General features: G+C 47.6%; 2 protein-coding genes across 14 annotated transcripts in view; both read right to left on the reverse strand.

The window, feature by feature from the left end:
• Nucleotides 1-23,169, reverse strand: part of SLC25A42 (solute carrier family 25 member 42) — a 28,070-nt gene extending 4,901 nt beyond the window's left edge. Inside the window, exons 1-8 of one of the 5 annotated variants that reach the window (XM_083421843.1) lie at nucleotides 23,086-23,169; nucleotides 11,100-11,325; nucleotides 6,615-6,740; nucleotides 5,739-5,850; nucleotides 4,874-4,899; nucleotides 3,732-3,898; nucleotides 2,991-3,107; nucleotides 59-210 (exon numbers count right to left, since the gene is read on the reverse strand). In XM_083421843.1, the coding sequence (XP_083277969.1) occupies nucleotides 59-210; nucleotides 2,991-3,107; nucleotides 3,732-3,898; nucleotides 4,874-4,899; nucleotides 5,739-5,850; nucleotides 6,615-6,701 (661 nt within the window). In that variant the 5' untranslated portion in view covers nucleotides 6,702-6,740; nucleotides 11,100-11,325; nucleotides 23,086-23,169. Of the gene's footprint in view, nucleotides 1-58; nucleotides 211-2,990; nucleotides 3,108-3,731; nucleotides 3,899-4,873; nucleotides 4,900-5,738; nucleotides 5,851-6,614; nucleotides 6,741-8,829; nucleotides 10,682-11,099; nucleotides 11,326-19,894; nucleotides 19,917-19,947; nucleotides 20,358-23,085 lie in introns of those variants that run through there. The other 4 variants (XM_083421840.1, XM_083421841.1, XM_083421842.1 and 1 more) reach the window with 4 other exon arrangements.
• The window catches only part of LOC310668492 (uncharacterized protein), a 150,941-nt gene that overhangs the window by 100,322 nt on the left and 26,222 nt on the right, over nucleotides 1-24,397 (reverse strand). The gene's annotated exons all lie outside the window — the stretch shown is intronic.

The following is a 24,397-nucleotide window of genomic DNA, read 5'->3' on the forward strand; positions in this document are numbered from 1 at the left end:
TTCTGGATGATGCCCAAGGAGCCCGTCAAGGCTGGCATCCTGGCCCCGCTGCTTTTACCTGCGTGAAACTTCTTCAGGGTCTCGTAGGTGAAGAAGCTCAGCCCAGCATATGGAATCACGCCCAGGATGGTGGGGGCAAAGCCCCGGTAGAGGGTCTTCAACCCTTCCTCCCGGGATATCCGAATGAAGACGTGGACAATGTTGCTGTACCTGCCGGGAGAGCGGAGCAAGAGAAATCGTGTCTTGTTTTCATGCCTCTCGAGCAACAAGCCTTGTTGGCTATCAAAGGGTCTGGCCTGCCACACCAGTGCAGCAGGAGAGGGCAGCAGGAGTGGCCAGAAGATTCAAGGACAATCAAAGGAACCTTAGAACATTTCAGTGTAGTATAGCCTAACATCGTATCAAGATTTTTAAAAATCTGAATACACAACCAGAAACATGATCCATGCCTTTCCTCAAGAGCATTGGCTATTCAAGATGTTCAGGGGTCTGGAAACCAAGCCTGATGAGGAACGGTTGAAGGAGCTGGGGATGTTTAGCCTGGGAAAGAGGAGACTGAGAGGAGATAGGAGAGCCCTCTTCCAATATCTCAAGGGCTGTCTGATGGAAGAGGGAGCAAGCTTGTTATCTCCTGCTCTGGAGGGTCAAACTTGAACCCAGGGCTTCAAGTTACAGTGGTACCTCGGGTTACATACGCTTCAGGTGACATACGCTTCAGGTTACAGACTCTGCTAACCCAGAAATAGTGCTTCAGGTTAAGAACTTTGCTTCAGGATGAGAACAGAAATTGTGCTCCAGTGGCGCGGTGGCAGTGGAAGGCCCCATTAGCTAAAGTGGTGCTTCAGGTTAAGAACAGTTTCAGGTTAAGAATGAATTAAGTACCTAACCAGAGGTACCACTGTACAAGAAAGGAGATTCCAACTCAACATCAGGAAGAACTTTCTGACGGTAAGAGCTGTTCCACGGTGGAACGGTCTCCCTCGGGAGGTTGTGGACTCTCCTTCCTTGGAGGTTTTTAAGCAGAGGTTGGGGGGCCATCTGTCATGGATGCTTTAGCTGAGATTCCTGCATTCCAGGGGGTTGGACTGGATGACCCTCAGAGGTCCCTTCCAACTCTACTATTCTATTATTCTTCTACAGTTCTCCTTGACATATAGTTGGGAAGAGGGATTTCCAGCTCTGACAAATATGAAAGATCAGAAGACAGAAAGGCTTCTTAGTGTTGCTGAGAAGACAAGTTTGTCTCAAATTAGACCACATATGAGATTACCCGGAAAAAACAAGCTCATAACTCTCAATGCGTTTGTGTAGGTACTTAAGATATATATGTAAGAGGCTCATTTCAAATAATATTTCCTGAATCATAGAATTATAGAACTGGTCTGATATACGACTGAAGCAGCTCAGATAGTAATTGCAACTCAGTGGAAAACTGCCCAAAACTGGAACCAGACTGGATAACCAAATAAAGCTAATATTCTTCACTTGGACTTTGTGACCTTAGCCCCTGCGCAACTGAATTCCTTCATTTCCATTTGATTTTTTTATTTTGTGAAAGCGTGGCGGCAAAAATGAAATGCTTCAGTAACCAGAGTCTGAAATCCATTAATTACAGGGCATTCTTGTTCCTATTTACTCAGAAGTAAGTTCAGCTGTTTTCGGTGTGGTTTATTTCCCAGTAAGTACATTTAGAAGTGCACACGGAAGTAGTCATGCTCAAAGTAGACCCATTGAAATAAATGGACTTAGTTGATTTAGGGAAGTTTTAAAGGTTTGATGTTTTACTGTGTTTAATGTTTCAATTGGATGGTAGCTGCCAGAGTGGCTGGGGCATATATATCTGGCTGAGCCGCATATAAATATTATTATTAGTAGTAGCAGTAGCAGTAGCTTTCACCTTTTTTACCTTTAGTAGTACTCATTCTGCGTGCCTGTTTTACAGCTTTGTTTTCCATCTTATAAGTTTCTCCTGCCGTTATACCTGTTTTCCCTCTTTTATTTCCGCCACAAAATGAAATTAAAAATATTTGCCGGGAAAAAGAGGAACAGGGTGGGCTCCCTTGTCAACATTTTCTTTTTCCCCCTGAGCCATAAGAGAGACAACCAACACACACAAACACACCAAGGCCCCATATCACAACTTAACTATTTTGGGCACCCGATGACACCTGGTGTGCTGCCGAGAAGGACCCAGGCTATTTTAGACGCTGGACGGCAGCCATGCAGGGCATTGGAGGAGGGGAAGAGGAACATCGAACAAGACACTGAAGGGAAAAGCTAGCGGTTGTTGGGCAAAAGACCCTTTGTCACAGGGGGTTGGACTAGATGGCCCTTGGGGATCCCTCCCAACACCACTGTTCTAGGATTCTACTTCTCAAGCCAGGGCTGGTCAGTTCCATGCCCTGAAGGCTGGGCCGACTGGTACTTTTAAAGCAGGGAGGAGATCAGGAGTGTGCGTTTCCTTTTGTGTAGGACATATGTCAATTCATGGGGGGGCGACCACAGATAGCCCTTCACTTTGGTGCCAGAGACTATGTTCCAGCCTGAGGGAGCCTTCTCTGCACAGAACCGCTCATTTATTGAGATCTGCAGGTCAAATCCTCCCTGATTGTGCTGCAGGCACATTAATACGTCTTGCAACAATCCCACAAGGGGAGAATATTGTTTGCTGAGACCCCCCAAAAGAAGACTTATGAACCCACGTCAAACTTATCGGCCTCTGTAAAAGACCTGCCTTTTTCATCCAGCCTTTCATCCCCTAGAGATTTAGCCTTTTGCTACAGTTGGGGTTGATGGAGAAAATAATAATTTCATAAAGCTGCGTCATTTTGGTATTCCATTTTCGTCCGAGCTTCTATTACCAGCTAAACCCAAAAGGCCTGTGCCCACCTACCTTTTTACAGTGCAAATCGAGCTGCTTTGAGGTGTTGCTTTTAGGTACCCCCATCCCACCCAAAATTTCCACAGGAGCATCCGCAGCGCCAACTCACATTTCCTTTGGCGTGACGGCCATCCGGGCGCGGACCAGGTCCAGGGGGTACGTCAACATGGCGGCCGTCGTGCCCGCGAGGGAGCCAGCGATGAACCGGGGCAATGGGGTGAGTGCCCTGGAAGCAGGAAGGAGAAAGAGAAAGAGAGGCTTTTGAAAGGTGGAATTCCCCACAGCTCTCTTCTCCAGCAGCTGAACAAAACTGGTTTACAGTTCCATTGTGGGCAGGGAAGGATCAGTTTTTTAGGGAAAGTTTCCTGATGGATCATAGAATTGAAGCATTGGATGAGACCCTAAGAGGCATCTAGTCCAGCCCCCGTGATGCAGCTGTCCCACAGGGGGACTGAACCTGCCACCTTGTCATTATGCTCTCACCAACTGGCCTATCATGAATGCTGAAACTAATCCAACTAAGAGCTGGGCCAAATGAGCACAGCAACTCATTCCCAGTGGTCTTACTCCATGGAAATCTGTTGCTGAAACTGAAAATCTCCATCTCCCCACAGCCTTCTAAGTCGCCTTCTATCCAGGGCTTTCCCCAAGCAATCGGAGACTGGGCCAGTGTGAAGGCAACCTCTCCTCCGCCTTTCATGCCTCTCCTGGTCCTGGGAGACAAGGGGGGACGGGAGCTTGTCGTCGCAGCAGGAGGAGGAGACCCCCATGACTCTCCACCAGCTGGACTGACCAAGGCCTGAGGTTCCCCAGCCCTGTTGCAGAAGACCCAACCCCAGCAGCCTCTTACTTCCCCTGGAAGCCGTAGTAACTGCCCAGGATCTGCTTGTACTCCTCGTGGGCGCAAAACTGGATGGCGGCGTAAGGGATCACGCGGACCATGGTGGCAGAGTTCCCCCGCCAGAGGCTGAAGAAGCCCTCGTGGAGGTAGGTGCGGTAGATCAGGCGGTAAGCCTCCTAAGGAGAGCGGAAGCAGAGTTATTGGAAAAGAGAGGCCAAGAGAGGCTGAGCGCATCATCTAAACCAGGGCTCTTGGTTTGCCTCGCTTTTGACAAACCACAAACTGTAATCTCAAAAGGAGGTTTTGTTCCGGGGGGGGGGGGGGCTGTTGTTGATGGTGTCTGTCTGCCTCAAGAGACAATAGAGTGCGCTTCTGGGGGTGAAGGCAGACTGCTGAGTTTGCAGCACTCAAGTGCCCCCCCCCCCGGGACGCAAGCCTGGGCCGGGTGCATGGATATCCTGGGCTGCCCAGACGGCAAGACGCCCCTCTTGGGCTTGCTGATGGAGGATCGAAAGGAAATCAGAGCAAGATGTTGGGCACCAGCCAGGCTGCAGGAGTTGCCGGAAGGAGGCGGACAGGGCACCATCCAACCGCCTGAGGGACTCCCCTCAAGATTTGTGTAGCCTTTTCTTCTCCCAAAGATGTCCCACAAGGACCAGAGTCTTCCTTCTCCTATAGGCTCCCTTCCCAGGTGGACGGGCCCCACCTGCCCCTCACTGCCCTCTATAGCACACGCAGAAAGCGCCTTCTTGACCACTGGACCCCCTCTTGGTCTCGTCTGCTCCGCCCACCGGAGCCTGGCTTCGCATGCAAGGGAAGCCCCTGAGCCACTGAGGGTTTGAGACCTATTGGCTCCCCTCACCCGGTTTAGCAAGCCAGTTGAAGCTGCTCCCGGGATTGTGGCCACTGTTGTATGCTGACACACCTAGCAGCCACAGGTGAGAGTTGGGTCCAGGTGGAGACCAAAGGTGGGAAAACGACCCCAGAAGGAGCAGGACGTGTCCCCCACCAGAGAGACCGCCCCTCCCCAACACCCCAGCAGGGGGTGTACAGGTTAACAATTTGGGGCAGGGGACTTTGTTAAGTAAAAAACCAAAGCTGCTCAGCTAAGCAACAGAGCAAAGAAAGGAGGATTGTGCTTTAAGTCTTACCTTGGCAGAAAACCGATTTGATGATACTGAAAGAGAAAAGCAGAAAAATTAAAAGCAAGCATACTTTTACTCATTTGCAGGTACAAATCAATTCATCCACTAACACTCATGGATCAGTGAACTAGGATTTCTCTAGGGTAAGAGACCTATTTCTTTCAAAGCTCTTTATCAATACTGGAGCCTAGAAGGATCTGAAGACTACTGATCAGCCGCATTCTCTTGTGATTTACACTTAAAAAACAAAAAAAAACCCCACCAGAATTCTCCCCTGCTTTCCCAGTTTCCCCCACCCCATATAGCCGTATCGGTTATCTCTTATGCAATTTGCAAACACCCCAAAACAATTCTCTCTCTCTCCCCAATCTCAGTTTGACTCTGCCTGCCCCCAATTATCCCAGCCGGCAGATAAGCCAGTCCAAAGACAAGCAAACAAACCCTGAATCAAGCCAAATCTCTTTCCAGCAAAAACTCATTGGAGGATTAATCCTCAAAACAGAAATATATATATATAGAGAGAGAGAGAGAGAGAGAGAGAGAGAGAGAGAGATTTTAATCTGAGCTGCAAACCAGGCTTTAAGTTTGGGGGATTCTCTGCCCTGTCAATGGGAGTTGAAAGTCCACAGCATTAAAAACAGGGTTTTCCCCGGCATCTGTTCTATTTTTATATACAGGTGAAACTCGAAAAATTAGAGTATCATGGAAAAGTTCATTTTCTTCAGTAATTCAACTTAAAAGGTGAGACTAATATATGAGATAGACTCATGACATGCAAAGTGAGATATGTCAAGCCTTTATTTGTTATCATTGTGATGATTGTGGCGTACACAACTTACAAAATTATAAAAAGCTGACCCCCCCGAAATACCTTGGAATATGATTTTCGTCCTGTCCAGAGGCGCCACCGCAGTCTTTGCCACAGCGCCAGCAAACGCCCCAGATATCAGGGAGTTGAGGACGCTCCTTCTCTCCTGGGCAGCCTGGAACAGAAAACCAAAGGAGGGTGGCAAGGAAGCACCTAGAAACTCACAAGCCACTTGGCTGGTCACCTAGGGCGAGCAGGAACCGGCAGCAGGCGAGCGGACAAGGGAGACGCTGGCGAACTTCTTCCTTGCTGGCTCCTGCCTGCCATAGGCGATCAGGCCTGCCCCTTTCTTTCACACCTTGAGATTGCAAATCTATATGGATTTATGTGGGACTTGTAAATTTACCTGGTTTAACTGCAAGGCTGTTCTAGGGCAGCATTTGCCAACCTAGTGCCCCCTCCAGATGTTCTGGGCCCTTCATCCCTAAAACTCTCTCCACCTACAATGCCCACCGCCACCCCCACTTCGAGACCAGCACTCAACCGGAACCGGTTGTTCCGGTTTTTGAACATTCTTTGGAACCCGAACATCCAATGCGACTTTTGCTGCTTCCGATTGGCTGCAGGAGCTTCCTGCAGCCAATGAGAAGCCATGCCTTGGTTTCTGAACATTATGTAAGTCGAACAGACTTCCGGAACGGATTCCATTCGACTTCCAAGGTATTATAGTTTTTATTAAGTTTTCAATTTTGCACCTCAAAATAAACACCATACATTTGATGACCTCCCTCTTTCCCCTTCCACGGCTCATTTAGTTTATCCACCATTCCTGCATTTTACTCTAACCATTTTATTCAGTTCTCCTATCTTACATCTCTCAAGTATTTGTTATCCTCTTGAATTGACCTTCACGCTGCCAGCGTTCTCAGCAAGACTCACCTCTGGCAAAATCGGCATGTGGATTTGCGGCTCTACATCTTTCTGCTTGAAACCCACTTGGCCTCCTGCTGCTCGACCATTCCCCATCCCAGGCTCAGGGGCTGCCCAGGAAAAGAACCAGACCTCCTGAGGAAGAGAAGGGGGGCAGGGAGGAGTTAAGGACAGTAGCTCAAAACCTAAATCGGATGGACTTGTTAGGAAGTCAAAGAAGTACCCCAATTTGGAACAACAATGACAGCGACAAAAGGCTCCCAGGGCAGATAACAAATTACTCAAGAAAAAGCTTACAATCTAAATAGACACAGCACAAAAAGAAAACGAGCATGGAGGGAGGAGGAAAGAGGAGAGTTCCTGCACGCCCCTCTAACTGGGTTGGCCCAGACACTAAAAAAACAGTAAAACATCAAAAACTCCCCTGTACAGGGCTGCCTTCAGGAAGTTGTGTAGTTGTTTATTTCCTTGGCACTGGTGGGCGCCACCACCAAGAAGGCCCTCTGCCTGCTTCCCTGTATCCTTACTTCTTACAGTGAAAGAACGCCAGGAGGCCCTCGGAGCTGGACCCCAGTGTCCGGGTAGAACGATGGGGGTGGAGACGCTCCTTATATGTTTTCATATACATGTGTTTGTGCATTTTTATTTGTGCTTTATTATTATTATTATTATTATTATTATTATTATTATTATTATTCTCCCCCCAACCAATATTTTAGCTATTTCTATTTAAGCTGTAATCTACCCTGAGTCTCTGTTAGACAAAAAGGCAGGATATTATTATTATTATTATTATTATTTACACACAGCTGGGTAAGGAACTGACACATCAGTGGACAGCTAGACAGACAGACAGACTTGGAGAAGGAACCATTCTTCTCTTGGACTACTAATTTCATTTTGGGAAAAACAGGCCTGTGGTCACAACACCCCCCTCTGCCTCCCCCCTCCCCTCCTTCATCCCTTTTCGACCCCAGCTTATTTTTGGCCACGAAGGATTGCAACGGGAAGCTCCCAGGCCAGAAACGCTCTCTGACATCCCGCTTTCAGCAATGCACAACTGCAGAGAGAGAGGAGGAGCGGAGCGGTGGAGTCACCAGAACTAAGCTCAAGGTCGAGAATAAAAAACCAGGGCGGGGGGACACTAATCAGATTTCCGAGCGGCAGCAGAGCAAAGAAGACCTCATTCCTGCTCCTGGACTAGAGGGACTTCTACATGCACACAAACATTTCCACGATTAATGCAGCACAGATTACAGACCCTCCAACATCTCTCTGACGAAAATAAGAATCATTCCCGAGGGCCTTCTCGGTCGTGGCGCCTGCCCTGTGGAACGCCCTCCCACCAGATGTCAAGGAGATAAACAACTGTCTGGCGTTTAGAAGACATCTGAAGGCAGCCCTGTTTAGAGAAGTTTTTAAAGACTGATGTTTTAATGTACTTTTAATCTTTTGTTGGAAGGCGCCCAGAGTGGCTGGGGAAACCCAGCCAGATTGGGGGGGGGGGGTATAAATAATACATTATTATTATTAAATCGTAGAGTTGGAAGGGAATCCCAAGGGTCATCTAGACCAACCCCCTGTAAGGAAGAAATCCCTGGATGTCCTGTTCCATCATTAACATCATCATCAATGCTTTTCTTCTAGAGAAAAAACCATGCCGGTACTGCGTACACTTGAGTACCCCCGGGGGAGCACTGATGATGATGATGATAGTTTTATTATTTATACCCCACCCGTCTGACTGGGTTGCCCCAGCCACTCTGGGCGGCTTCCAAAATGTATAAAAAACATAGCAGAACATTAAACGTTAAAAAGCTTCCCTATGCAGGGCTGCCCTCAGATGGTTAACTCCTTGCCTAACGAAGCTGAATTCTGGGGGATTCGGGACAGATGAAAGAAAGCCTTACCTCATGCTACACATAGTTAAACTATGGAACTCCTTGCCACGGGAGGCAGTATGACCACCAACCTGGCTGGCTTCAAAAGAGGATTGGATGAACTCACAGAGGAATGGCCACCAGCCAATAGGGTGATGCTCAGAGGGAGAAATCTTTCTGCATCCCAGGTGCAGGAAGGGAGAGGGCTCTGGGGTTCCAATCCTGCTTGCGGGTTTCCTGACACGGGTGTGTGGCTGGCTGCAGTGAGAAGAGGATCCTGGACTAGGATGCTGGCCCCTGGGCCTGATCCAGCAGGCTCTCCTTGCGCTGTTTTTCTTACTCACCCACCCTTTGCCCCTTTCGAGCCCTGCCTGGAAACCTCCTATTCTGCCAGGCAGCCTGTGGCAACCTGGTGCCTCTGGGCTTGGACCACCTCACAGGGCTGCAGTGGGGATTAAATGAGGGGGGGGGCAGGAGAACCACATACGTCGCGTTGCGCTCCTTGTGTCGGGCGAAAGGGGGGATGAAATTAATTCCCTGCAGCACAGAACTCGAGCAAAGCAGAAACCAGCACTGATCTTGGGTGTTTTCCCCCTGCAAACAACGGGCTTACTCGGATGTCACCGGCTGCCCCCCTTACTGAGAAGGGCTGAGGATGGCAGACACAATATTTTTCATATTATGATCATCACTCAGCGCTTCGGCTTGAGTGCCTGCCAAGGAGAGACGGCAAGATTATGTGGGTGGGAGTAGTTTGAGCTAACCGCCCGGCTGCTATCTTAATTCTCCCGCTGCAACTTGAGCAGGAGAGATCTTAATCTCAAGCGCAGGACATTATGACGCTTGCCAAGCCACGCACTCAAGGTTGGAAACTCAGATATATCAGCTAATCGGCACCTTAAATCTAGTTGCGTTCACCATGACTGAATGTCCAGGCACCTTTGTTCTTTTTTGCAATGAACTTTATTACTACTGCTACTATTATTATTATTATGTTTCATTTCTATACCGCTTTACATTTTAAAGGGAAAAAATCGCCAAGCAGTTTACAACACATTAAAATGTCAAAAAGAACAATCCAGAATAAAACAGCTCCGTTTTAAGATTAAGAGTATGCAACTCTTAATCTTGGGGTTGTGGGTTCAAGCCCCACGTTGGGCAAAAGATTCCTTTTGCTCCTGTGTGATGTTTTATTATACTTTTATATATGCTGGAAGCCACTCAGAGTGGTGGGGGCAACCCAGTCAGATGGGCAGGGTATAACAACAGTAATTATTATTATTATTATTATTATTATTATTATTATTATTATTCTAGATGACCCTCGTGGTCCCTTCCAACACTATGATTCTATGATTCCTATGATGAAACTCAAGCTTCAAGGAAAAGATTTCAGATTCTTCTCTAAGGGACACTTTGCTTTCCCCATATTTATTTGCCTACTTCCCCACTCTGGGAAGGCAGTGGGGTGTAGTGGTTAGAGTGTTGGACAAGGACCTGGGAGACCAGGGTTCGAATCCCCACTCTGGCCTGAAGCTCCCTGGGTGACCGGGTGAGTCAGCTCAGCCTCTTAACCTCCCTCCCTGAGGAGGGGGGTGAACCATGTTCTCCTTTGAGAAAAAGTTGGGAGATAAATGCAGTAAATAGGCTCTCCTGCTGACCTGCTTAAGAAAGCCAGAGGGGCCGGCCAGAGGGAGACGTTGGGGGTCACAATTGGACCCAAGCCAGCCGCAAAACGCACCTGTTGCCAGGGGGATTTTGTGTTTTTTATAATAATTTTTATGAATTTTTACAGATATTTTAAACATAGCATTCAACTTGTATATAACATAAAATGCATTTGGCCACAACACCCTGAAACTTCCGTCCTCCTCGACTAATGCTTTTCCGACTTATTATCTAATACTGCATTTTGGGATTATAATTATTACTATTAAATCCTAATCATAAATTATACTTTGCAATAATTGGTAAAGTCCACCTAACAAAACTTCTTGCAACCCTACTAGCGAAGTTAGTTGTTTACAATTGTCTTTCAAGTATTCTGTAAATTTATTCCAGTCTTTCAGGAAAGTCTGGTCTTGCTGGTTCCGAATTTTCCCTGTTAGTTTCGCCAACTCGGCATAGTCCATTAGTTTTGTCTGCCCCTCTTCTTTCGTTGGTATCTCTTGTTGCTTCCATCGTTGGGCTAGTTGTTGTATTTCATTACCTACAATGCCTAGTAAGAAGGCTTCTGGAGGTTTTTTACAAATGTATACTTCAACATTTTTGTAAGTTCTTTATAAATCATTTCCCAGAAAGCTTTCACCTCCTTACAGACCCACCACATATGGTAAAAAGTACCTTCTTTTTCTCTACATTTCCAACAATGATTACTTGTTTTATACATTGCCAGGGGGATTTTGAACACTGCATGCAGCCGGGCAGGTGTCCTCCATCCTTCTCCCCCACCAGCACCTTGAGGTGCTCAGCACCATCGGCTCCCCAAAAATTAAACTGGAAGAAACCAGACCCAAAGGAGCAGAAAGACACGGGTTCCTCCCGCAAATTTCAGCCGAAAGAAACTTAACATGAAACACACACAGCAGGGGGAAGAGAGGAGAAATATTCTTGCCTGGGTCCAGAGGTGGGGCTCGCGGCAGAGAAGATCCGAGAGGGAGGTTGGCTGAGCTCCGCAGGAGAAAGGACACCCCACACACCCACACACTTGGGCACCTCAAGGAAATGGACGAAATTGACCTTCGTTGCTCAACTCAGCAGAGTGAACTGCCTTTGTCCGTTCCAAGGAGGTCTTCCTGGCACGCTCGGCGTCCCGGTGAGATTAGACAAGTGTGGCCAACCTTTAAATAATATAAACAGCAATAAATTAATGCATTGATATTGCAGAAAAGGAGATTCTGACCCAATGTTGCAAAGAACTTTCTGGGGGACTGACAGCTGGTCAACGTACAGGTGCAATCGAAATTATCCAACCCCCATTGCAAATCAAGTTTATTATCAAAATCTACTGGAGAAGCCAGTATAAGTTGCAATTTCAGCTGAATTTGGGGAAACCACTGGAAGCATCCGTTGAGCTATTTCATTGCTTTTTTTCTCACTGCAAACAGCTAAAAGTCTGGAAATTTTGCTAATAAGATGATCAAGGGACTGGAGACCAAGCCTTATGAGGAACGGTTGAAGGAGCTGGGTACATTTAGCCTGGAAAAGAGGCGACTGAGAGGAGATATGATAGCCATCTTCAAATATCTCAAGGGCTGTCACGTGGAAGAGGGAACAAGCTTCTTTTCCCCTGTTCTGGAGGGTAGGACTCGAACCCATGGCTTCAAGTCAAAAGAAAGGAGATTCCAACTAAATCTTAGGAAGAACTTCCTAAGAGTAAGAGCCGTTCGACACTGGAACAAGGCTGCCCAGAGCAGTGACACAGAAAGCGGATGAAAACAAAATGCAAGTGTAGAAAGAGAGATGGAAAATACCCAAAGGTAGCCCTCATCCAAGCAGGATTCCAAACAGGGCAAAAAGCAGGATCCATCTAGCTGTCCTATCCTAGCAGCTAGGGTAGTAATAGCATCTAAATGGAAAGGTAAAGAACTACCTACCAAAGAGGAATGGCTTCTCAAATTAAATGAATATTTAAAATTGGCTAAATTAACAGCATCCATAAGACAGCAGTCAAATAAAAAACTGAAAAATGAATGGTGATGCTTTGATGACTATATGACAAAATACTGCTCTAAAAAGACATGCTGATATGCTTAGACTGAGAATGTAAAGGCATCAAAACAATAATTTATCAGTGACATTTATATGTATGTAGAGAAAATAAAAACAATCAGAATGCAATGATAAGGGTAAAATTGATTCTAGAGAAGATGAGTAGCGGAGGAAGGAAGCTAAATAGACTGGCGGGTTTATTTTATTTTAGCTTTTTTGGATATTGTGTAATGATTTAATGTGTAATGATTTAATGTTTCTTTTCTGTTATGTATTACAGTATTTCTCTTTTTCTTTTGTATGATGGAAAATCTAAATAAAATTTTTAAAAGAGAGAGAGAGAAAGAAAGAGAGAAAATGGGTTGCATTAAAAAAAAAAAAAAGCAGGAAGGATCCATCTATTCTGCTCTCACTTGTTCAGCAGGTCAATCCAGAGAGAGAGAGAATGCCGGCTTCTGGCATCAGGACTGTTATGAATGGCACAAGAGCACCATCGGGTCCAAAGGTCAACGGAAAGAGGGGAGGTCGCAAGCACACACCCGCCCACCTGACAAGTGGCGCTGCGTGTTCATTAGGCCAAACAATACTCATCTTCAAATAGCCATCCTTAAAGACTGGACTACTGCAATGCGCTTTCCGTAGGACCTCCCTTGAGCTTCACCCGGAAGCAGCAATCGATGCAGAATACTGCGGTGCGAATGCTGACAGGCCTCGTCGAAAGCAACACACCTACTCGGAGATCTGCACCGGTTACCAATTTGCCACTGTTTATTTCCTTGACATCTGACGGGAGAGCATTCCACAAGGCAGGTGCCACCACCGAGAAGGCCCTCTGCCTGGTTCCCTGTATCCTCACTTCTCGCAGGGGGGGAACCTCCAGAAGGCCCTCGGAGCTGGACCTCAGTGTCCGGGCAGAACGATGGGAGACGCTCCTTCAGGTATACAGGGCTGAGGTCGTTTACGGCTTCAAAGGTCAGCACCGACACTTTGAATTGTGTTCAGAAACGTACTGGGAGCCAATGTAGGTCTTTTAGGACCATTGTTATGTCGTCTCGGTGGCCGCTCCCAGTCACCAGTCTAGCTGTTGCATTCTGGATTAGTTGTAGTTTCTGGGTCACCTTCAAAGGTAGCCCTATATAGAGCGCACTGCAGTAGTCCAAGCGAGAGACAATTAGAGCGTGCACCACTCTGCGGGCAGGGAGGGTCTCAGATGGAGCTAGTCGACAGCTGCCCTGGACACAGAATTGGCCTGTGCCTCCATGGACAGTGGTGAGTCCAAAATGACTCCCAGGCTGTGCCCCTGGTCCTTCAGGGGCACAGTTACCCCATTCAGGACCAGGGAGTCCCCCAAACCCACCCGCCCCCTGTCCTCCAGAAAGAGCACTTCTGTCTTGTTGGGATTCAACCTCAAGACAGATTGGGACCAGTTTCCCTTCAAGATCGCCTCACCCTGCAGGCGCCCAATTCACCTCTCCGAAAGGCAGAGCTGATTGTCACAGGTAGCGCATTGCACACTGCCTAATACCTCCTCGAACCCAAAGCCGGCCACAAACCTCAGGATTCAAACAAAAGGGGAATCAAACCACATTTCGCTTTTGAAACTGGAGTGGTAAAATTTTAAATACATCAAAACCAGCAGCATAGCAACACTCCTTGGAATTCAGTAACCAAGCAGATTCTCTGTAAAACGAAGAGGCATTTATCACAAGCCAACAAGAGAAACCGGGCACAGAAGCTTTCAGCTGTTTTTTTTAAATTATGTTTATTGTGCAATTATAACTTGCTGCACTAGGATTTGCAGAAGATGCATTGTATAAACAATTTCATTGAAGGTTTATATATTATTTCCCCTCTCTTTTCTATATACAGTGGTACCTCAGGTTACAGACGCTTCAGGTTACAGACTCCGCTAACCCAGAAATAGTACCTCGGGTTAAGAACTTTGCTTCAGAATGAGAACAGAAATCGTGCTCCGGCGGTGGGAAGCCCCATTAGTTAAAGTGGTGCTTCAGGTTAAGAACAGTTTCAGGTTACCGTATTTTTCGCCCCATAGGGCGCACCGCCCCATAGGACGCACCTAGGTTTTTTTGGGGGGAAATAAAGGGAAAAAAATTATTTCCCCCCCAGGCGCGGGGCTGGCGCGGGGGAAGCCCGAGCTTCCCCCGACCCCAGAACAGCCTGCTATGCGCAAGCCTAGGGAGCCCGTCGTGAAGTCACGCCAGTCTCCCCAGGCTTGCGGAGAGGTGCGCGAAGCCTGGGCGCGCTCTTCAGCGCATCCCAGGCTTCGGAATGCAGGCAGCTCTGCGCAGCCATCAGGAGCCCGGTGCGACTTCGCACCGGGCTCCCGAGGGCTGCGCAGAGCTTCAGCGAAAGCCTGCATTCGCCCCATAGGACGAGGAAAAAGTGCATCCTATAGGGCGAAAAATACGGTAAGTATGGACCTCCGGAATGAATTAAGTACTTAACCCGAGGTACCACTGTAATTGTGTTTTGTAAGGAAATTGCATTATACTGGTCCATCTAGCTCTGTACTGCCCACACTGACTGGAAGCACCTCTTTGCCATTCCCAGTGACAGACCTTCCCAGTGCTATCTGGAGATGCTGGGACCTGAACCCGTGATCTCATCCATGTATACAGATTTTTTTGTGTTTTTTTGCAACCATGAGATCTAGAAACTTGACAAGTTAGTGGTTACAAATAGTGGTTTGTGTTGCCCACCAAGGAATATGCTAACCCAGTGCTTCTCAAAGGGCAGCAGGAGAGGATGGCAATTGCGCTGCGAAGATTCGAGGACAATTAAGGAAACATTTTAACTTTTCAGTGAAGTACAGCATGGTACCACATCAAAATAATTTTACACACATACAAATACACACCCACACCCTAGAAACAGTACTCTTCAAGACCACAGTCATACCTCGGGTTACAGACACTTCAGGCTGCGTTTTTTCAGGTTACGGACCGCCGTGTACTGGAACGGGTTATTTCTGGGTTTCGGTGGTCGTGCATGTGCAGAAGCACTAAATCGCGCTTGGCACATGCGCAGACGCACCACTGCGGGTTGCGAATGCTGCGGGTTGCGAACGTGCATCCCGCACGGATCACGTTCACAACCCGAGCGTCCCCCTGTATTAGCTCTTCTTCGACAGTTATCCACATCATATTGTTGTGAACAGGGATTTTCCTACAAATATGAAAGATCAGAAAAGAGGAAGGCTGCTTTGTGTTGATGAGTGTTTGTTCGTCTCAAATTTGAGCTAATATAAATGAGATTACCTAGCAAAAAAACACAAGCTCACATCTCTCACTGAGTTTATATGTAAGGTCAGTGCTTTTTTTCCCTAAAAAAAGATGATTGGGGGTATGCGTCCCCCAGAAAAAGCACTGTTTAAGGTTCATATGTAAGAGGTTCGCTTACAATTATATTTTGGGAATGATGTGTGTCCTTACGCTGCTGCATTGTTTAATACTTTCTGGGTGTCCCATGATCGTATTATAAAGTAACTGTGCTCTACGTTACAAATCAAACACCGCCAGAAGTTGTTTCTTTTTGTTTTCCAATATATTTCTTATCAATAAAAAAATCCGGTGTGGCGTGAGCAAATTTTTATTGTGAAAGCTCGAGAACCACTGTGCTGACACCCATAAGATTCAAAGCAGTAACGATTAATTGCACATTTGTTCAAAATCCAGCTCAAACTATTTCGAGCCCCAGATTGGGCAAAAGAATTGGGGGGGAGATTAACTCTGCAAAATTGATGGTCTCGATCCAACGACACCAGTTTTCCAAAGCCTGCTGCTCCCAGGGCGGGTGGGAGCCTCTGGTTGAAAGCATAGACTTGGGTGCCTTTCCCAAGCATTGCTCTTTGCAGCCACAGTAAATAAGATTTCCTCCTGTTCTCTTGGGACCAGCCTAGGCACCAGTTCAGCCACGTAGAGAGAGGCCCTCGCCATTATTTCTTTTAAAGGGGTCAGCCTCCCCACCACCCCAAGAACTTCTGGGATTTTTCCCAGCTCTCCCATTGTCTCTCCACAAAACCACAAACTTCTCACTGCCCACCACCAAGAAGCAAAAGGATGGGGAAAGGAAAACCTCTCTTCGCTTGCCCACTCCCCACCTCGGCCAAAGGGAACTGGCTGGCAAGCTGTAAGATAATCCTGAATGGCTGTTTTCCCAAAAAGGCCTTGACCTATTTCTTTTTCCCTTGGGGGAAAACTCAGAGCTTAACAGGCTTCCTCAGACCTCTTGGAGATGGAGACCTTGTCTCTTCTGAACTGAAAGGTGCAAAAAGACGACACAGAGCAAGCGAGAGCCAGTTGCTTCCAGAGGAGTCTCTCTGTGCGAGTATCTGATATGTGATTTTATTCATAAAATGAGGACCAGCTGGCTTCACAGGAGCCCATCCGTGTCTCTCTGCATGAGTCTCCGAGCTATTACTGTACAGACATACCTCATGTTATGTCCGCTTCATGTTACGTTCTTTCAGGTTACGTCCCGCGGTGACCTGGAAGTACCGGAAAGGGTTACTTCCGGGTTTCACTGCTTGCGCATGTGCAGAAGTGCAAAATGACGTCATGCACAGAAGCAGCGAATCGCAACCTGTGTGTGCGCATACTGGCCTGGCCACTGTGGGTTGCGCTCTTTTCATGTTGCGAACGAGCCTCTGGAACGGATCCCGTTCGCAACTAGAGGTACCACTGTATTTGTAAGATCAGTGTTCAAAATTAGCCAGGCGCTAATTTGTCGTCATCTCAGATTTACTGTTAGAGGGAGCAATTTCACGGAACATGTTAAAACAGTAAAATGTTGCCTATCACTAATAATGTGTCCAGACTGGACTACTGCAGAGTGCTCTCTGTGGGGCTTGACTTGTGCTTGACCCTGAAGATGCCTTTGAGAGCAGCATGCTAGACTAGCTGGCTCTCCTTTGGTGGGATCCAGTAATCCCTTCCAATAATCATTCTCCATCATGCTCCAGTGGGTTCCCTTCCCCAGAGGTGAGGGTCCCACTCCCAGGGGCTTAGACCCAGCCAACTTCAGTGGAGTCAAGCAGCTTTCTCTGCTAGTTTATCCTCTGTTTGCTGACCCTGTCTGCCTCCCAGGGGAGAATTCCTGCAGAGGTCCCCCCCTGGAGGTCTGTCCAGAACCAGAGCGTTCAAAGTCTACCCGCTGGGCAGCTCCTTAGGCAAACATACTATTGCTCCTCAAGATTAAAAGTCCTCTTTGCAGCACTGCAAGTAGCACGTCGGAAAAATCACTGCTCCCTAGCTGTTTTTAAGGATTCTGGTAGAGCCCCCAGGCAAAAAGATGTGGGACTTTTTAAAAAAAGAGAGCTGAACGGCAACGTTTCGGTCCCGAGTTCAAATCCCCGTTCTGCTATGAAATTATCCCCTGCAGCCCCATTTTTTCCACCCACATGAAGAGAGAACTCCTTGCCTACCTCACAGGGCTGGCGTAAAAAGTGACGAGAAAGCCTTGAATCCCAAATGCCTGGTCGTAGAATCTTATAATTGTAGAGTTGGAAGGGAGCCCAAGGGGGTTGTTATTTTACCAGTGCTAGTTTTCTTGAAAAAGAGGTGCTGGAACTCACTTTGAATGCCTCCCTCATTCTCTTAAAATGGCAAAGGCAACTTCCCAAGAGGCAATGGAACTAAGTTCCAGCTGGAAAAAAAGCCTTGCTTCTGCCCCTTGTGGGACTTGAACCCACAACCCTGTGATTAGGGCCTCACGCTCCACCGACTGAGCTCATCCGTGGCCAGCAGGCGTTCCATGCAGGAAAGCAAGCAGACTGACAGGGGGTGACTCCTTTCTGCCACTGCCATGTTATACACTGGAGGCCTTCCTTCACATTGGCGAGGCGGGAAGACGAGCCCTGCTTGGTCGGGGTAAAAGACGCAGAAGTCCTCCGCCCTCGCCACCCCCCACCCACAAGGTTAGCACAAGGCTGCCAGGGTGCCCGGTTGGTAGTGACCCAAGATGGGGCCTCCTTGGTGGTGACTTCCCATTTGTGAGATGCCCTTACTCGTGAGGTGCATCCTTCTCCCTCGCTATTAGCTTCCAGGAGAAATTAAAAGGAGACCAGGCATTTGGGAGCTGTTTTGAGAGCTGCCAATTCCTTTTAGTTGTTGTTACCTGCTTTTATCTGCTTTTAATCCAGCTTTAACTACTTAAAGAAAAGAAGCCATTACGCAATTCTTGTCCTAAACTTTCAGTCAATCGATCGTCCAAAGCTCCACAATGGTCCACAAACCCTGAAGTGAAATTATGGAGGTTTTTACTATAAATAAGGCTACCTTTTTTTGCATATGTAGTTGCACCTGTATTGGTGTGGATCAGGACTTCCCAAACTTGGGTCTCCAGCTGGTTTTGGACTACAGTTCCCATCATCCCCGACCACTGGGCATGCTACCTAAGGATGGGAGTTGTAGTCCAAAAACAGCTGGAAACCCAAGTTGGGGAAACTCTGGTGCGGAAGATCCTTTGTCAACCTGGTGCCATCCAGATGTTTGGGCTCCAACTCCCATCTGGCGCCACCGGCACAGTCTGGCTCTGCCTCAATCTATATACACAGGGGAAAGCAATGCATCTTTGCAAAGAGTGGGGAGAAATCTAGCTCCAGACTGGTGTGGTTTCTCTGTGGGTGGGCTCATTGTGCAGCATAAACACAGTCTGCTGGATCCAGCCAACAGCCCATCAAGAAACAGAATTTTAGCGTTGGATCAGACCCTGAGGGTCATCTAGTCCAACCCCCTGCAAGTTGCCCCATATAGGAATCAAACCTGCAACCTTGGTCCTAACCAGCATCCTGTTGTTACCGTGGCCAACCAGATGCCCCCTGGGAAGCCCACGGGCAGGACCCGAGTTCAAGAGACCTCTCCCCTTCGGGGGCTTCCAGCAACTGGGATCTAGAAGCACTGCGGCCTCTGAACATGGGGGGAGCAGGGCATATAGCCACGGGGGCGAGGTGCCACTGAATTCCTCCTCCCTGAATTTGCCCAATCAGCTTTCAAAGCCAACCCGGTTGTTGGCCATTCCTGCCTCAAGTGGGAGGGAGTGCCATAGTTTTAAGGACTTGCCTGGACCTGTCCTGGATCTGCTGTAAACTTCCATCGTGTCGCCTCTTACCTGCCTTTTCTCATAACGAAAATGTCCCAGACGCTGAAGAAACCTTTCCTCCTAGAGGAATTTGCTGCAACTGATCAGGTCATTGTGCATCACTGCTGGGTTTATCCCGGACCGTCCACACACCATTCTGCTTTATATTAGTTGCTCACCAATGCATGCCACCCCCCTGTTATTGACTTCCAGAAGGGCACTTTTACACAACAAGGAAATCCCAAACCAGAGCATTCACAGTATAAAAAGTTGCAGAATTTCAGCAAGAAATTACAGGGCATGCGCCATTTAGGAGCAAATCATGTCTGCCCCCCAAACTATGCAAGGATAGTATCAAAGGCAGGGTTGCAAGCGAGATTTTTGGTTTGGTTTCTTGCCCTGAGATATACAGATGTAGGGCAATATACAAACTTAAGTGGCTACCCTGATACCACCACCACCACAAGAATAATGTAACCTCCCCAATATCACCATGAACAGAAATCCCAATGGATTCACGTTAAATAGGGCGGGGGGGGGGGCACTAACCAGCCCCAGCACAAGGAACTCAGCTGGTCGTTAGGGACACAGGAAGCTTACAGAGTCAGACTGCGCGTCTGTCTAGATCAATGTGGTCTGCACTGGTTCTCTACCATTTGATCCAGGGGACATCAACAGAAGTCTAGTGTCCAGATCAAGCCAAGTCATAGTCCCACTCTACCTTGGTCAGGCCACACCTGGAATACTCTGTCCAGTTCTGGGCACCACGATTTAAGAAGGATCTTGACAAGCTGAAAGATGTGCAGAGGAAGGCAACCAAGATGATCAAGGGACTGGAAAGCAAGCCTGATGAGGAGCGCTTGAAGGAGCTGGGGATGTTTAGCCTGGAAAAGAGGAGATATGAGAGCCACCTTCAAATATCTCAAGGGCTGTCACATGGAATAGGGAGCCAGCTTGTTTCCTCCTGCTCTGGAGGGCAGGACTCGAACCCATGGCTTCAAGTTACAAGAAAGGAGATTCCGAATCAGCCTCAGGAAAGACTTTCTGATAATAAGAGGAACAGGTGGTGGCCTCTCCTTCCTTGGAGCTTTTAAAGCAGAGGTTGGATGGCTGTCTGTCATGGATGTTTGAGCTGAGATTCCTGCATTGCAGGGGGTTGGACTAGATGACTCTTGGAGTCCCTTCCAACTCTAGAAATCTATGATTCTGTGACATCCCCAGTCCTATCAGGAGATGCTGGGAAGTGAACCTGAGACCTCAGCAAGAAGGGTGCTGTTGGTTTATTTTTTTGCAATCTAGAAACTTGATACGCTGCCTTATGCAGAGCCAGACCTTGCATTAGTCCACGTTGCTCAGTATCACCTACACTGACCGGCAGCAGCTCTCCCAGTCCTACCTGGAGACGCTTGGGACTGAACCTGGGATCTTCTGCATGCAGAGCAGATGTCCTGCTGGGCTATGTCTCTCCTGCTATTTTACTATCAACTCTTCCCCTATACTTTGGAGAGGATAACCAGGAGGAGAAGACATCTATTTTCCAGGTTTTGCTGAATTTCAACTCCCATCATCACCCCTGACCATTCCTGGCTGCTGAGAGTTGGAGTACTGAAACACCCGGAGGGCGATGGGTGCGAATTCCCACCAATATTTTGCCAAGGAAACCAAGGATTCCAATAGGTGAATCTCCCTTATTCCAAATCAGGCCATTGGCCAGTCCCTCCCAGTACGGTGCATTCCTCCAACAAGCAAATGCCCCCCCCCCCCCCCGTTTTAAGATCTTACTTGAAGCTGGATAGCTAAATTGGTAGAGCATTAGTCTCTCAATCCCTGGGTTGAGGGTTCAAGCCCCACATTGGGTGACAGATTCCTGCATTTCAGGGGGTTGGACTAGATGCCCCCCATGGTCCCTTCTGACGATACATTTCTATGATTTTTTTCCCCATCAGGAAGCAGCTTTTTCAACCCAAAGGAGACCGGCAGAACAATGTCTGAGGCGCTTAACCTTTGTACATTCCAGCTGTGCTAGAGATATTTCTCAATCTCTCTCTCTCTCTCTTTATGTACTGTGGAACCTCGGAAGCCAAATGCCTTTGAACTCAAACGTTCCGGCTCCCCAACAATCAAAAACCAGAAGTAATTGTTCCGGTTTTTGAACAATTTTTGGAAGCTGATCAGAAGCTGCCCCTTGGTTGTCTGACTCCCGGAACAGATTGAATTTTAAAACCAAGGTACAACTGTACCCAATATAGAGAGTTGTTTTGTTGGCACCCGTCTGTCTCGAGAAACAGTTCATATATACACACCCATTTATATATTATACATTTTTAGCAGAAAAAGGCAGGGCATCAAGGGGGGAGAATATTTATTTTAAAAAAATAACTTTGCATACATTGACGGTTGGAAGAGCTATCTCTTTTTTTACCCCGAAAGCTGGCTTATAAATACTTTAAATAAATAAATTTGGAGTGGGTGGGAGGAATGCCAAGTAGAAAGGAAGCCAAAACACTTAAAAAAAAACTGTACCCACACCTAAAGAAACAGACCTCCCATTTTTTTGTCCTTCGAAGTAGCCTCAAAGTTGCTCTCTATTCCCCAGCCTCAAACTCTGACCAGGAAAACAAAGTCACCTCCCCCCCCCCACCTCAGAAGTGAAATTTCCCCAAGTCCTTGAAAGCTTGTGTTTTTTCAAAGCCCCCCCCCCGCCCCGCTTTTCAAACCAGGTGGTGGCAGACAAATGGGGAGGGAGCAGAAATTAACCTTTTTTCTGCCCCCCCCCTTCAAGCAGAGTTAATGTATAATTAAGTCTGGGGGGTGAATTAACCCCTCGATGCCCACAGAGGACGTTCATTCTCTACCTGTTGGGGGGGCGGGGAACAAGGCAGGGAAACTTTTTATTTGGGGGGGGGGAGTCATACCAGGGGGCTGTTAGTCCGAAGGTTAACATCTGATCTCCCCAACCCCCAACCCACCGAAAAAGACCCATAAGCACTCAGGCTTGATAAGGAGAAATTAAGACCCCTGCCCCTTTGCTTGCAGGGCAGGGTGGGGCACTGGGAAGAGAAACGAGGAAGCCAATTCACTTTTAGAGGCAGATCTTTCCTAATGGGTGGGTTGTGTGTTTTTTGACAACTGCCCCCTCCCCACACACAATAAGGATCTCAGCTCTTGTGAAGAGGCGAGGGACTCAACCTCTGGACCCCCAAAATTGTAGGGAGAGTTATCTTTTCTCCCCCAAAATCCGTATCTCAGAGACCGCCCCTTGCCCCACTTCAATCCCATAAGGGGGGGGCGCGATTTGACAGAAATTAACCATATGATCCTCCCTTCTTTCAGACAGCAAGGGGAGCGATCAAGCTCTCTACCCCCTAACTTTAACCCCTCCCTGATTTCAGATTGGGGAGTGTCACATTTATAACCCCCCCCAAAATATATCACCAAGGGCATAAGCCCCCAACCAATTTCAACCGGGGGGGGGGGAAGGAGGCCAGGAAACAAGCCTTCCCCTCCCCTCAAGTGGGGGGGTTTGGAACTGGCCTTTCAAATGGGGGGGGTCAGAGCCACAGACTTTAAGCCCCCTAACCTATGGGAGACAAACTATGGAGGGGGGAGCAATAAGCTTTCGACTCCCCCTACCAAAATTAACTCATAGCAACATTAAAGATACACTTTTTAAGAGGGGGGGTCCATCTCAGTTACTCCTCTTCCCCCCCCCCATTTCCCCCCTTAGGTGAGGAGTGGGGCAGCTGCCCCGTGCGCATGCGCCTCCCGCGCCGACCACGCTGAGAACTCACCCCTCCCTCCCTCGCTCGCGCTCCGGCCTCCAGCTGCTTCTGCCGCCGCCGCCGCGACGCCCGCCGGCCAGGCCGCCCGGCCACGCCCCCTACGCCCCCGGCTCGGCCAATCAGCGCGGGGCCAGCCCGAGGGGCGGGGCAGCGAGGCGAGAGGGAAGAGAGGGGAGCGGGGAGCCCCGGCGCCCTCGGGAGCGGCAGTCCGCCTGCGCCAATCCGGGAGAGGCGTTGTGGAAAGGAGGCGGGGAGAGAGGAACGGGGGAAGGCAATAGGTCGCGAAAGGCGGCGGCGGAAAGCGGGACGAGGCGGGGTTTAGTGGGGTGGTCACGCCCAGTGGGCGGGGCAAGGCGAGGCTGGGAGGAGCCTCTGGCTTTACTTCTTTTATTATTACAGTAGTACGAATATTACGGTAATTAGTAATGAAGTACAGGTATTAATTTGGGGGGAAGGGAATGTATTATATTATATTGTATTGTATTGTATTGTATTGATTATGTTATTATATTAGTCCAAGCACTGAATTACTGTACTATAGGATACGTCATTTATTTATTTATTTATTTATTATAAATATTTTATTGGATTTTACAGTAAGTATAGAGCGACAAAAAGTAGAACACAACACAACAAAAAATAGAAAAATACAATAACATAACATATAAACACAAAATGGCAAAAAATATGAAAAAGAAAAATAGAAAAAATAAAAACAATTTTTATCCTCATTATATTCTTTGCATTAACTTGTATCTCCGACCTCCCCAGACCTTCCTTCTCTGTATTCCAGATCATATATTCTATCAGCAAATTCCTTCCCTCTGTCTTAATTTAATTTTGTCATAATCTTAATATCTTAATATAATTACATTTCCTTATATCTTAAAATATTTAATCTTTCTTAATCTTTAAGCTTTTAACTAATAACCTTTTACATTCAATCTGGTGTCATCAAACATTCATTATCTTATAGTGTTTCTGTAAATAGTCTTTAAACTTCCTCCAATCTTCCTTCACCATCTCTTCTCCCTGGTCTCTGATTCTGCCAGTCATTTCTGCCAATTCCATATAGTCGATGACTTTCATCTGCCATTCTTCCAGCGTGGGTAGTTCCTGTGTCTTCCAATACTGTGCGATGAGTATTCTTGCTGCTGTTGTAGCGTACATAAAGAATGTCCTGTCCTTCTTATGTACCTGTTGGTTGACCATGCCCAGGAGAAAGGCCTCTGGTTTCTTCGGGAATGTGTATTTAAACACTTTTTTCAGTTCATTATAGATCATCTCCCAGAAGGTCTTAATCCTTGGGCATGTCCACCAA

Source organism: Podarcis tiliguerta (assembly GCF_965153285.1).
Source record: "Podarcis tiliguerta genome assembly, chromosome: 18".
NCBI classification, from domain to species: domain Eukaryota; kingdom Metazoa; phylum Chordata; class Lepidosauria; order Squamata; family Lacertidae; genus Podarcis; species Podarcis tiliguerta.